This window comes from Micromys minutus (assembly GCF_963924665.1).
Source record: "Micromys minutus genome assembly, chromosome: 29".
NCBI classification, from domain to species: Eukaryota; Metazoa; Chordata; class Mammalia; order Rodentia; family Muridae; genus Micromys; species Micromys minutus.
The window spans coordinates 20,304,674-20,318,623 of NC_137964.1; the positions used below are offsets into that span (position 1 = coordinate 20,304,674).

Below are 13,950 nucleotides of genomic sequence, written 5' to 3' on the forward strand. Positions count from 1 at the left end.
CCATGTTTTTTATTAAGATTGGTCTTTGAGTACTCTTAGTGTTTGCTCCTTGTGCATGCAGTGCCTGGGGAGGCCAGAAGAGGGCGATAGATCCCACAGGACAGGAGTTATACAGATGGTTGTGAGCCTCCGTGTGGGTGCTGAGCCCAGATCCTTCACAAGGGCATCCGGTGCTCTTAACCTCTGAGTCATTTCTTCAGCCCTCGAAGCATGTTTATAATACACGAATGAATGAGGGACAAATACCAGGTCAAGAAGGCATTGGTCTGAGTGGTTTGTACCCTAAGTACACACAGCATTAGAGAAATAAAGATGAGGGGGTTGGAATGGAGCCAGGGTTTCTCATCTCGCTTTATTTAAAATCTGTAATATTGTACTACTTTTCCTTAGATTTCCTGATACAGGAAAGGTAAGAACTGCATAAACTTGGGGTCTGAGAAAAGGTGACAATCGAGTATGACAGTCACACCGTAATACATCATTATTAATTGGTGGGTGACAGAAGCTGCCTCTTTGGTGTTCTCTGTCCACCTATGTCACCCCGAGTCACATCTAGAGACAGTTGTTGGGCTGGTTGCTCTCAAGCTTCTTTCCCTCCAACAGTTTTAGTCTCTGACCAACTGGCCACAACCTCTATTGTGATTTTCAACCTGGAGGTTCCAACCCCTCTGGGATTTGAGCAATCCTTTCATAGGAGTCCCATAGCAGATAGATATCCTGTGTATCAGATATTTATGATTCATAGCAGTAGCAATGGAAATAATTTTATGATTGGGGGTCACACATAAGGAACTGAATTAAATGGTCACAGCATTAGAAAGGTTGAGAATCACTGTTCTGTCATCTCCCTCTCTGTGAAATGCATGCCCATGTGTGTGTGCATGTACACGTAACTGGCCTTTGTATTTGCAGGTTCCACATTCTCAGACTTGAGCAACTATAGATAGAAAATATCTGAAGAGAATTCTCACCTGTACTAAAGACACACAGACTTTGATTTCTTTCCTCAACTACCCAAACTGTAGAACAGCCAAGCACTGACGATATACTGGAGGTGCCAATTAAAGTGTCCAAGATGGAGTGGGGTAGGGGATGGCTAGAGAGGTGGCTCAGTAGTTAAAATTATGTATTACTCTTCAGAGGACTTGAGTTTGGTTCTAGAAGCCATACCAATAGACTCACAACCACCTGAAACTCCAGCTCCCAGAAGATCTGATATCTCCTGCCTCTGAGGCACCTGCACTCACAGCACAAAGCTACACATAATTAGAAATAAATCCTCTTTTTTAAGTGTCCAAGGGGGAAGTGCAAAGGTTCTATTTGCTATCTTATTGAAGGGGCAGGATTATTATGGAGTTTGGTATCAACATGAGAGAATCTGCAAAGGCCTTCTTGCAGGTATAGCTAGATAACCATATACCTCTTGATATATCAAGTCACACACACACACACACACACACACACACACACACACACACACACACACACATTAGGATACCAAAATCACAGTTACATGCTGAGAAAGCATTACTTTCTTTCCATGTAGGGTGCATCTGCTGCTGGCTAAACAGTTGGAGCTGGCAGAACAGCACTGTTGGCCATGTTGAGTACTGAAGTGTGAGGGTAGTAAATAACCTTGTAGTTAACCTTGTGTCCTGATAAGGACTCAAGAGGCATCTCATGAGGGTCGCATCTGCACTCTGAGGGGACCAAGCACCTAGTAGAGCCTCAAGCCCTCTTGCTTCTATGGCTTCCACTCACAATATGGCTTAGGTTGGTGTGTGGTCCTGTTCTGAAACAATCACCCGCTTTGACTATCCCATCTCTGGTGGATTGCTGGCCCCATGGGCTGCCCTTTTCACAGATCAACTTCATATGTGAGCTGTACTGGAGTTGTTCCACGGGTGTCATATGATCCCTGTGCTCTATTCCCTGTCCAATCCAGATGAATACACAGGGCGAGACCACCTTTCTCCAGATTTCTATGATGAGTCAGAAACCGACCCTGGTGCTGAGGAGCTCCCAGCCCGCATCTTCGTTGCTCTGTTTGACTATGACCCACTCACCATGTCCCCAAACCCGGATGCTGCAGAAGAGGAGCTTCCCTTCAAAGAAGGACAGATCATCAAGGTACTGGTGGCTGTGGGGCCATGGGACAGGGGCTAGAGGCTGGCAGTAGAGATGGTCTGTGAAAACATAGGCCATAGCAGATCTTTGGCCTCAAGGGCTATAACATGACTGAGTATGTACTACATAGGCCACACCTAGGTGTGCAGGTGTATATGTACAGGCACCATCCAACAGGGCACATAGGCGAAGGCACGGCCCCTTTTCCCAGGTAAAGTAAGTGTACTGCCTGTCCTGTGTTCAGGGCTTTCCCAGTCCTGAGCCAAAGGTTGAAAAGCAGAGATTTCAGTGTCTGACACTTAAACTTAAAGCTGGCACACCAACAAAGGGGAGGTAGGAGAGAGAGAGAAGGTGAAGAAGAACCATGGCCATGGGTTCAGCTAAACCGTGACTGATGCAGGTGAGGGGTGGGGCTTGAAAAGTGTGTTCTCAGCAGTTTTGACTTTAGGTGACTCTGCTGTCAGTGGGACCGACGTGTGGCTGAGCCGTCCTATCAGATGCTCCGATTTCCCCTGTGACTCCAGGTATATGGAGACAAAGATGCAGATGGCTTCTACCGTGGGGAGACCTGTGCCCGGCTCGGCCTCATTCCCTGTAACATGGTCTCCGAGATCCATGCGGATGATGAGGAAATGATGGACCAGCTGCTGAGACAAGGCTTCCTCCCTCTGAACACACCTGTAGAGAAAATAGGTGAGCATGGTCCCGCAGACTCTGCCACACTTGGACTTTGCACAGCAGGCCATAGCAGGGAGCAGCTGCCACCCCACCTCCCAGGAGCCCAGGCTACCCAGCACCTCTGAGTGCCCAGTTGTTGGGAGGATTTGCTCTCCATTATTGTTGGGTAAAAACTCAACTCTGCAATCTAGTATTGCACTGCAGCTGTGGACTTTAGAGACATTCGCACACCCTGGTGTTTGTGGACTGACTTGTTCTAGTTTACTTTCTGTGGTGAGAAAACATTCCAACTGAAAACGACTTGGCGAGGAAAGGGTTTCTTTCACCTTCTGCTCCATTACTGCGGGAAGCTATGGCAGGAACTAAGGCACAGACCATGGAGGAGCACTGTTCATTGGCTTGCTCAGCCTGTTGTCTTTACAACCAAGAGCCACTTGCTCAGGGGTGGCACCACTGTTCCCAACCCTACATCAAAAAAAATGCCCCACAGGCTTGCTCACAGGCCAATCTAATGGAGGCAAATCCTCCAGATTGATGTTCCCTCTTCCCAGTATACAGTTACATTGATAAAAGGTCAGAGGTCTATTCTGAGAGGATGGGAAGAGGCCAACAATGAAAAGGGTCAGTGCTAAAACATGGCCTTTCCTCATGGGACCTGCCTTCTCTTCATTCAAGGACTTGGGATTTATAATTGGCTTAAGTTGGGAAACTGGTTGAGGGGCTGTGATCCAATATAGTCTTGCTTTCATTTTTCTAGAGTTCTTGTGCTTGTAAAGATCAAACAGAAACTGAGCAGCCTTATCTATTTTGTCCCAAGAAACACCATAATTAATTAGCCAGTCCCCAAAGTCAGGTCATTGGAGGCAATGGTTTGCCTGTGTTGTCCATAATGGTAACTGTGCCTTGGATGATAAGATGTTGTGGCCTGGCCAGGCTACTCTGGTCTCAAAGAGGTGCCACCCCAGCATGTGTGACAACTCACCAAAACTTCTGCAGTTCCTGAGCCCTTAGCAGGTGGCTCCACCAGAGTCTTGTTCTCTAGCAATTATTCACAGCTTTAGAAGCTAGGGGAGGGTCTCGTGAGTCCTGTAAACTTCTGAGTGCCCTGATCCTTGTAAGTTTCCTTAGCTTCCTGAGTCTTAAGAGCCTCTATCTTCTTTCCAGGAAGTAAGGTTTCAATTCAAAGGATAGATGTGGCTCTCTTCCAGAACCTCATGGCTCCCGGTAGGCTTTCCTAAACCATAGCCACCTGATGCCTCTGACCACCTGGACTCAGTTTGGGAGGAGGTCCCCTATCGCTACACTCACAAACTGTCCCACCCCCTCCCACACAGCTGGATTCATCCTGACATGGCATACTGCACAGGTTTGCCAGGGAGAGGACAAACAGGCTCAGCCTTGTTCCAGAGTATGGTCTACTTGCTCCATTGTGTTTTAAGTTTCTATTCACGGCATGGTGGACACAGGGAGAATGGCACTGTGAAAGTGAATTGTCTAGAAAAAAAAAAAAAAAAAACATAAACATTGCAGGCTGCGATAGTTGGCCCAAGTTGGGGACCATAGCAAATGGTGCTCACCCTTTTGGGCAATGAGGAGGGTCACCATGATTTGGGGATCTTCACAAATAGATCTTATGGTTTTGCAGAGAGAAGCAGAAGAAGCGGCCGGGGTCATTCTGTACACACACGAAGAATGGTGGCTCTCTACGACTATGACCCTAGGGAAAGCTCCCCTAACGTGGACGTTGAGGTACCAGCCTTTCATGCTGACCAGGAACTACCACCAATGGCTTCCTGATTAAGCTTCTCATAGGCACCACACTTAGGCTGTGAGCCTTTGAGTCCCACTCCCCTCTGAGCATGGTAGAGATGGAGAGCCAGGTCCACATTACCCATGGTCAGTCGAGGTCCAAGGATGCAGGCAGAGACTCCAGAAATCACTGATAAGTGAGCAAATGGCCCTTGGTAGCCACACTCACAAACTGTTCCACCCCCTTCCACACAACTGGGGGCCATCCTGACACGGCATACTGCGCAGGTTTGCCACAAAGAGGACAGACAGGCTCAGCCTGTTCCAGAGTATGGTCCCCTTGCTCCATTGTATTCTAAGTTTATCTATTAGGGTGTCTAGTTTCCAAACCATGTCATGGAGATGTATGCATAGAACATATCTGGCCTATGTGAAGCTTGGTGATCACTGGGTGTGACTAAAGTGATTAATGTCCCAAGGACAGTTATAATAGCCAATCCCACAACTCTCCAGGCAGAACTATTAGAAGAGTGACCTGTGACAGTATAGAGTCCCTTTTAGCAGAGAAGTTAAGTTACCATGGCTGGTGATCCCTCGCATGCCTATGAAAGATGAGAGGGAAGGCTGGTGGTATTCTAAGGCACCCTGTGGCACAAAGGCAGAACATGGTCAGAAGTAAGAACAAACCTCAGAAATATGGCTGAGGCCTTTGCCTCTAGAGTCACTGTCCTCAAGCCAGATCTGGATTCCCGCATGCAACTTTACAGCTTATTAGCGCCGCCTGCTGAACTGCATCAGTTCCTGCTTACCTTCTCCAGCCACAGCCACACTCCTGGTTCTCGGCTGGCTTCCTCCCTTCTGCTGGGCTCTGGACCAAAGGGACTAAGGAGAGTTTGACTCCTGCTGGGGCTTGTTTGCGTTCATCAGCCTCTGCTGTCCCCACTCTGGGACCTGCTGCTCAGCAGACATTTAACAGATGGGTATTGATTGAATCGAGGACTGAGTTGGGGAGTTTTCTTGTGCAGAGAGGGTACTTAGCAATGCCCCACCACCACGTTCCAGGTGGGGAGTTACTCGTTTTTTTTTCTGCGCCTTACCAGGAGGTGGCAATGACCTTTGATCTACATTGCTTCTCTCAGGCTTACTCAGAACCCAGTCCCTCTGCTTTAAACAAAACACCCCACCCCACTCTTCATTCCCTTGGGTCTGCATTGTGCAACCCTGTATCTCGACCTAGTCAAAAGACAGGTGAATTCCCAAAGTATAGTAAGAATCCAGGGCCTTGTACCATCCCTACCGTGTTGCAATATGCCTCAGCCCTGGCTTCTGTCTTTGCAGGCTGAACTTCCATTTTGCACAGGAGATATTATTACTGTTTTCGGCGAAATTGATGAAGATGGATTTTATTATGTAAGTTTTTAAAACATCCAGAAAAAAAACAGTGCTGTTCATTTTGGGGGTTCCAATCCCTGGTTTGAGCTCTCTCGTAAATTAACATGTGCTTCATTCTGAAGCATTTGCCTGCTAACTGTCTCTCCCATAGAAATGCAGGGGCCAAAGTGGCACATGGATTGTAAGTTCAAGGAAAGGCTGGACTATATGGCTAGCTAGTTCCTGTTTCAAAAACCAAAAGGAGGCACAGGGAAAGGGGGCACAGAGAGGGAAGAGGGGGAAGGATGGAGGGAGGGGGAGAGGGAGGGAAACTGCCACCGGTATCTTATTGCTTTCTACTAATTATAGTATTTTCTGTGTCTAACAAGCTGTAGACAAAGCAAACAGAAAATTGCCATGGTCCAAACATTTACAAACCAATTTGATTTTGCTAGGCTATTTATGGCCTGGGAGGTGAGTTTTCTTTCCAGGAGGAGAGGAAGTATAAGCAAAACAAATAGGTGGACCAGCCCTGGTTTCACAGCTCCCCTCCCCCCAGACACTAGAGTGTCTCATGGCTACTCAGTCACTGCCTGTAGAATCATAACTCCCCTCTCCTGTTCTGCAGCTGGGGCATAAGCGAGGCCATACACTAGGTGGGACTAACTTCCGGCCTCTGTAACCAGACAATTAGGACACACCCCCTTACCCCCGTAGCCAGTTCTCTGTGGCTGCTCCCCATGGCCATCCCTCTATGGCCCCCTGAGCATAATTGGGAGTCTTCACTGTCTGTGAAGTGGCGGATGGCCCCAGAGGCTTCCTCCTACAGGCTCGGGCATGCAGGGTTTCAGAGTTCTGACCCTCTTTTGTGCTGCCCCTGATCACGGCAGGTTTGGGTGGGAGAGCCACACCCCCTCTGTGTTTTAGTGGGATAGTCAGTCGCACCTCCTTGCACAGAGTGACAATGTCTTTGCCGTTTTGAGAGCAGTTTTGGTCTATGAGTTTGTATGAGGTCCCAGTGATGGAAACAGTTACTCTTATTTCTTCAGTTCGGAGTTTGTCATCTGCCAGAGTGTGTCTTTGTTTACTTTTTTTCCTGAGTTAGACCATTATAAAGATCATTTCTAAAAAGAACCTGCCCTGGGGCTGGAGGGCTGGCTCAGAGCTTAACAGCCTTGTTTCTCTGGCTCACAACTGCCCATAACTCCAGCTCCCTCTTTGAGCTTCCTCAGTTGGCACTGCACACATGTGGCATATACAGACACAAACATACACACGTGCACACACAAACGGAAACATGCCTCATAGCATAGACACTAACTTGTATGGAGGAGTGCACGGACTGCGGTTCCTGACTCTGCTCTTTATATAACTCCAGGGGGATCATTTCATAGGGAGCCTTGCCCCTACTGCAAACCCTTAGCACTCTGACTAACAGAGAAAGCCTCTGTCATGTTTAGGTTAGGCTCAAGGAAAACTATGTCTGTTGGACAGAGACCATACTGTCACCTAGCAGAAGGTGCATACATTTCTTACTCTTTTATACGTCCTTAAATCACCCTTAAGAATTTATGGATCTCACTGTTATTCTCTACCCGTTTTCAGTGTTTTTTCATGTTCAGTTATGGTCTCCTAGCTGCCCAGGCTGGCCTTGAATTTGCCTCAGCCTCCTGAGTGACTGGGTTACAGGCCTGTGTTTCTGGGTTTGACTGCAGCTGACAGTCACTGGCTGCACAGAATGCATCTTGGGAATGTGTGTGTTCTCTGTGGACTGAGTAGGTTTGTAGCTGGTCCAAATGTCGACTGGTTTGTCTGCTAACACCTGTTGTCACATTCGCTTGCGGTCTTACTGTCATAACAATGTTAAATAACTCGCATGGGGTAGCCGGCCTAGGATTTGCTACAGATGATAGTGACACACTTCAGTAGCAGACCTACCCATGCAGGGTAGACTTCCATCTTCCTGACATATAGATCCTGATTCAGTTTATTAAATTATTTTTAATCATTAACCCATTGACATGGAATATCTATGCACATACATGAATATATGTATGTGTGTATATTATATGTGCCTGCATACTGGATGGGTTTATTTTCCTGATTTTTTAGTACACTTCTCATGACTACATGGGAAAGCTACTTTAACCTTTGTATTTTAAATTGCATTAGGCCGCTCTTCCACCGGTGAGTTTCCTGTTGTCGGAGCCCTGGGGTCTCTCACACTCTGAGCTCTTCCTCTCCCGTTCAGACACCTTTATTTCTCTTCTCTTGTTGCTCTAGCTAAGACCTTCAACACCATATGGACTGGAGTAAGGGATTCCCCTTGCCTTGATCCTGGTTTTAATGGAAATCTTTGCTGTTTCATGTGCTGCTGACTGTAGGTTTGCCTTGCATAGCTTTTATTATGCCGAGACATGTTCCTTTTATTTCAATTGTCTTCGGAACTTTTAACATGTTATACTTTGCTAAGAACTTTTTTTTTCCATCTATTGAAATGACCATGTGATTTCTGTCCCTGACAGTATCTACTCACTGTAACCTGTGTTGAGTGTTGATTAATGTATATTGAATAATCCCTGCATCTCTGGGGCAAACCCAGTTTGGTCTGTGATGCCATTTAAATTCAGTCTGCTTTGGTGTCAGAATGACCTGTCCACACTGTTGTTGTGCTGGGTTATTCTAGGACATCTTGGTGGCACTTGTTTGTGGAACTGGATGTTCCTGCGTTCAGACATGAGTGTTCGGCATGGGGGTGTCCTCTTGAGGGATTGTTCCTTTGATCAGTACCAAGTCACCTTCACTATCTTTTCTCAGTCCTTTGGTTTGACATCTTTTTATCAGATGTTAGAGCAGCATCAGATGCTTGTATTCTGGGTCTGCTTTCTGGAACCATCCTTTCTACCCTCCACCCTAAGGCAGTGTTGGTCCTTTTTGGTGAGGTACTTTTTTTCTTTAAGGCAACAAATAGATGCTTCATGCATTGTTGGGTTTTGTTGTTTTTGTTTTTTTAACCCAGCCTACTAACTTGTATCTTCTGATTGGGAGAATTGATACAATTAGAATTCAGAGTAATTGTTGACTGTTCTTTTTATTCCCACCATCCTGTTGCTTGTCATAGCACCTGGGTTTTCTCTCCTTAGTATTAATGCAGCATGGTTTGTTTTTCCTCGAAGTCTTGGGGTGGGTTTGGGCTTCCCTTCAGACTGAAGGATTTCTTCAGATGTTATCCATAGGGTTGGCTTGGTGGCCACAGATTCCTTCAATCTTTTACTTTTTAGTTATAGGAGTGTGGGCTGCCAGAGCTGTCTTTTAGAACCTGAAATGCATCTTCTAGGGCACCCTGATTTTAAAGTGTCACATGCCAAGTCTGTTATGCCAAGGAGTCTGCCCTTGGGACCTGGTCTTTCTCTCTTGCCACTTTTGCTACCCCTTTCTCTGTTCTGTATGTTCAGAGTTTTGATTAAAACTCGAGAGGGCTTCCAGCTGATCTTTGCTGGCTTAGAAAACTCAACAGATCTTGCAAAAGAGAACATGCCTAGCTTTTCTTCTCCTGTTGAGTTTTGTTGGTGAGACTTCCAGCTTACCCAGAAATCCTTGGAGGGGGTAATCATTTTACAGTACTGGGTTCAGTTTGCCATGCTGTGGATATGTCAAAATGGGCTTTCCTCTTAAGTTTGACTATTCCATGACACGCATGTCGTCCTTTGGTGATCTAGCCATAGACATTTTTGCCTTTTGACTGTAGCAGATGATGCAGGCATAAACTTTGTGTGACTCCCTAAGATCTAGCTCTCCAGTTTTGGGGTACGAACCCTGAGGTGGAGCTGTGTGGATCACATGGTAGCTCTGTCTGGAGTTTCTGGGGGATCTGCCACACTGGGCTCCCCAGCAGCATTTCCACTGCATTCCCATCATATCGATGTAGATGGGGATCCAGTCTCTCTCCAAGTCTTCATTAATATGTATTTTCTAGTTTGAGAGTGCTGTGGTGGGGTAGGTACATGTGGAACTTGATGGAACTGTTCTCTCTTTCCACCAAGTAGGTTTCAGGGGTTAAGCTCTGGTGTCAAGCTGATGGCAGCACCTTACCTCATGGTCTGCCCTGTGATCTTCCCCCCAATTTGGGGGTGGGGAGCACTTGTCTATTTATTTGAAGAAATGACCTTTTAAAATATCTTTTGTCGCTTGGCTGTCGTTCTTTACATATTCTGGTTAATAATGCCTAGAATACAGACCATGGATAACTACGTTCCCTCCTTTGAGTCCATTGCTATGCCTTTGGTTGTGTACTGTGAGTGTTTTCACTGACGGTATCTACCTCATCAATGAAGAAACACAACCCCATGTCACTGCTGTCACAAGCTAGGCTAGCATTCACCATCTTACACTTCAGCCCTTTTTACTTCAATGCAGGGTCTCACCAAGTTGCCAAGGTACTCCCTTGGTAGCCCAAACAGGGACAATAAAACACAGCTTCTAGGCAAGTGCTTCACCACACTCCAGTCCTAGAGAACCAAGGAGTTGGGTCTTTAGCATTTACTTTCCCACTTCTAAAATAAGAGCCACATTCGAGAGAACAGATCAAGACCAATACATGACTCAAGTGCCACTTTTCAGGAGGGTTGTGAGTTCATGGCTACCCTGGGCAACTTCCCTGCTTCAAAATAAAAAAAAAGGGGGGGTGTCTGGGCATGGGACTCAGCAGTTGAATACTTGCCTGGCATGCGCAAGGCCCTGGATTCATACCTTGTGCACGGCTGGGCTTGCTCTTCTAATCCAGGATGTTATCCAGCCAGAATCAACTGCTCACTTCTGTCCTCTTAAGCTGGGCATCCACATGGGAGGAAAAGGCTCTGAAGAAAAAGTGAGTCCCTGGACCCTTACCCCACCCCTTGTGATTACAGGGAGAGCTCAATGGGCAGAAAGGCCTCGTGCCTTCCAATTTCCTGGAAGAAGTGCCTGATGATGTGGAGGTCCACCTTTCCGATGCTCCACCCCACTACTCCCATGACCCGCCCATGCGCTCCAAGGCCAAAAGGGTAAGCCTGCCCCCTTAGCCCACCTTCCTCCCGCCTCCCTCTCTGTGGTCTGGCGCAATCTTTGCATTGCTGCTTTCATGACTTGGGCCCCACCAGCATCTGCCCTCATTTTTCCCCCCCTCTGTCCTTCTTTGGACATTGTGCCTGCAAATGCTTAGCTCCAACTTACAAGTTGGTGTTCCACAGAAGGACCCTTTGGTTTCAGTCAGTCTGCCTGGCCTCGGGGTCTTCCCATGGCCTCCACAGTAGGTGCACAGTTGAGTTGACAGAGAGTGAGGTTCGGGGACCTGGATGCCACTGGCCTGTCCCATAGGGTTCTAGATAGCAGGGCTTATGCAGCATAGCACACCTGAGACTGCATTCTCTCTCGAGTGTCTCATCTTTAAGTTTCGCCATCACTGCGAGTTCTTATCTGTTGTATTTTACATATATGTTTTTATCTCTTCGCTCATCTGCTTGGACATAGAAGAAGAGTGTTCATTTCACACCCCAATCAGGCATGTAGCCTTCACGTAAGTGAGCAACCGAAGACACCTTAGAGAGATACCGACTTAAGCTACCCTAAGCGGACAGCGCGGTAGTCTTAAGACTTCAATGTGGGCTTAAAGAAAGAGAGAAAAGAAATATGTCTCAAAACAAAAACAAAAACCATTGGACCTAAAGTGTTAGTCCATCTCACCTGGTCTCAGTTGCCTGGCAACTGGATTCATAGTGAAACAAATCATCTCGAACAATCTTTTTTTTTTAAACATGTTCGTTGAGAATACGGGAAAGGCCAACCTTGGGAACATATTTCTTAAAGCTGTTTACACAAGAGTGCACCAGAGTGTACTCATAAGGAAAGCTGCCTATTGCATTGTTAGCTACCCTCAGTAAAAAGCACAACCGGACCCATGTGTTTACTGTAGCAGGTTTTCCTCTTGAGAGCCAAGACAAAAAAAACTTTCATCCCAGATCATGCCCTGAGGGGTGGCCTTGGCTCTGGGCATGCCAAAGCTGGCCGGGACACCCAACTGCGGCCCCTTGGTCTTCGGAGCATGTGTTCCCTCTCCTCAAAGCACAATTGTTCAGAGCTCATGGAGGTTCGGTGAGGTGCTAGCAGATGAATGCAATACAGTCTCCGGACGCGGCAGCTCCCACGATTGCACTAGCTGGCCCCATGGTATCTCCAGGTGTGCTTTGGGGGCGCCCTAGGTGTTCTCCATTAGAGTTAGACCTTGATTTAGAATCCAAGCAAGCTTGGGGGCCCCTTGCCTTGGTCTGCCCACTGAGTGCCCGGGTCTCACTTGCTCTGGGGAAATTAGTGAACCAGAGGCCTGGCGATTATTGGCCACGCTCAGGCAGGCGTGTGCCTAGCTGCAGAATGAAATTGGCCCTCAGTGTTCCTGAATCAAATTCCACCCCTTTGAAGCACCATTGGTCGGCCACCTAAAAAAGCCCACCATCTCTCTGCGCTGGGGAAAGTATGCACTCTATTGGGAAATGGCGAGAGTCTTCAAGAAGGGCCTTTGAGCTTCCTTAGATTACAATTAAGGTTCATTTCAGTTTTTTTTTCTTTCAAACAGTGTGCCATTCCCAAAGTTCCTGTAGGACTCTAACTGACCCAAGGGCTCACTCCACCATGGCAGGGCCTTATCTCCCCGACCTAGTTCACGATCCATCCAAATTCCCATTGAGAGCCTTTTTTGCTTTCCGTTGACTGATGGGTATCTCGGCCACCTTGCCTATCCATCTGATTGACAATAACCTCCCGCTTTTAGTCTGAATTTTCAGAGTAAATTATGACCTGGCTTTCTTTGCCAAAGCGATGGCCACCCCTGTCTCCCAAGACAAAGACAGCGAAAGCCCATGGAGGCCAGCCCCTCTCTCGCAGAGGGGCCTTGGGAGCGGGCGTGTGTTTCTCATGGCATACTTTAAAAATTGAAAGAAGAAACGAACCACCACTCACCCTTTCCCCTGGCTGGCGGGAGGTGGGGCAGTGGTACCAAGTGAATTGTTGCTGGCGCTGACGCACTCAATAAAACTTGTCGCAATGTACCTACTAGGTTCCTCCTGAGGGTTCAGGGGCAGCAAGGAGAGCTCCATCCCCCACAGCCCATCTCCATTCGGGGTCACCTACGTCATCTATGGGTTCTGGTAGTCCTGGGAGAGGCAGGGAAATGTCCTCGAAAAAGAAAAAAGGGCTGCTCTCCAGAGGCAAGAAACTGCTGCAAAGACTGGCTGCAGTGAAGTGACCCCTGAGCCTCCGGACACTTCCAAATCCATGTCACTGGCTTTAATTACAAACGAGGACTCCCAAAACCCAACCTTGACCTCCCCCACCCCCACCCCAGCAGTAGAGAGATAAACTCTTACACTACCATTCATGTGACACCACTGGGAGAGATCAGGGAAGGGGCAGCACTGCAGTCCCCTCCCTCCCTCTCCGCCCCCAAGGTTCTGTCCAAGGTCTGGGGCGGGGGAGGTGGGAGGGGCAGCCTGCTGAGCAGCAGGGGCAGGGGGAGGGCTCTCTTCAGCCACCTCCCCTCCACCTGCAGTTCCAGCCTGCACACACTAGAGGGCAGCCCTGGCAGGATTTCTGACCTCCCCCACTTCTCAAGATGCTTGCCTCATTTCACATTACTGTCATTTCCACTCAGCTCTTGAGACTCCTAGTTTAACTCGCCTTGATGTTCTGGCCTTATAAACTGCACAGTGGTTTGTACTGTCGAATAAAAACGCCGTGTATACTTCGCATGTGTTGTGCATTCCTGGTCTCCATTCTCACTGACACAGTGGCTTCACCTCACAGTGGCCCAGGCCCTACACTTTCAGATGCCTGTCTCGGGTCTTTCAAAGCAAGCCAGCAATACACAGGACATGTTTACGTAGCCCACCACCCGAGAGAGGAAAAGGAGGGAGAGAACTGGGCAGCATGCATGTCCTCTAGCCAGCCAGGGAGCTGACCAATCTTTGCGTTTAGTGTCCTATCCTGTGGCTTTTA

At 47.7% G+C, this 13,950-nt stretch overlaps 1 protein-coding gene across 2 annotated transcripts in view; it reads left to right on the forward strand.

Annotated features, from left to right (window-relative positions):
* The window catches only part of RIMBP2 (RIMS binding protein 2), a gene marked incomplete at both ends in the record, with an annotated part of 51,277 nt that extends 38,076 nt beyond the window's left edge, over positions 1–13,201 (forward strand). For both annotated transcript variants that reach the window (XM_080940507.1, XM_080940508.1), the window contains 6 exons: positions 1,946–2,130; positions 2,652–2,820; positions 4,451–4,554; positions 5,893–5,964; positions 10,833–10,967; positions 13,013–13,201. In XM_080940507.1, the coding sequence (XP_080796633.1) occupies positions 1,946–2,130; positions 2,652–2,820; positions 4,451–4,554; positions 5,893–5,964; positions 10,833–10,967; positions 13,013–13,201 (854 nt within the window). The remainder of the gene's footprint in view (positions 1–1,945; positions 2,131–2,651; positions 2,821–4,450; positions 4,555–5,892; positions 5,965–10,832; positions 10,968–13,012) is intronic.
* Between the last annotated feature and the right edge of the window lie 749 nt (positions 13,202–13,950).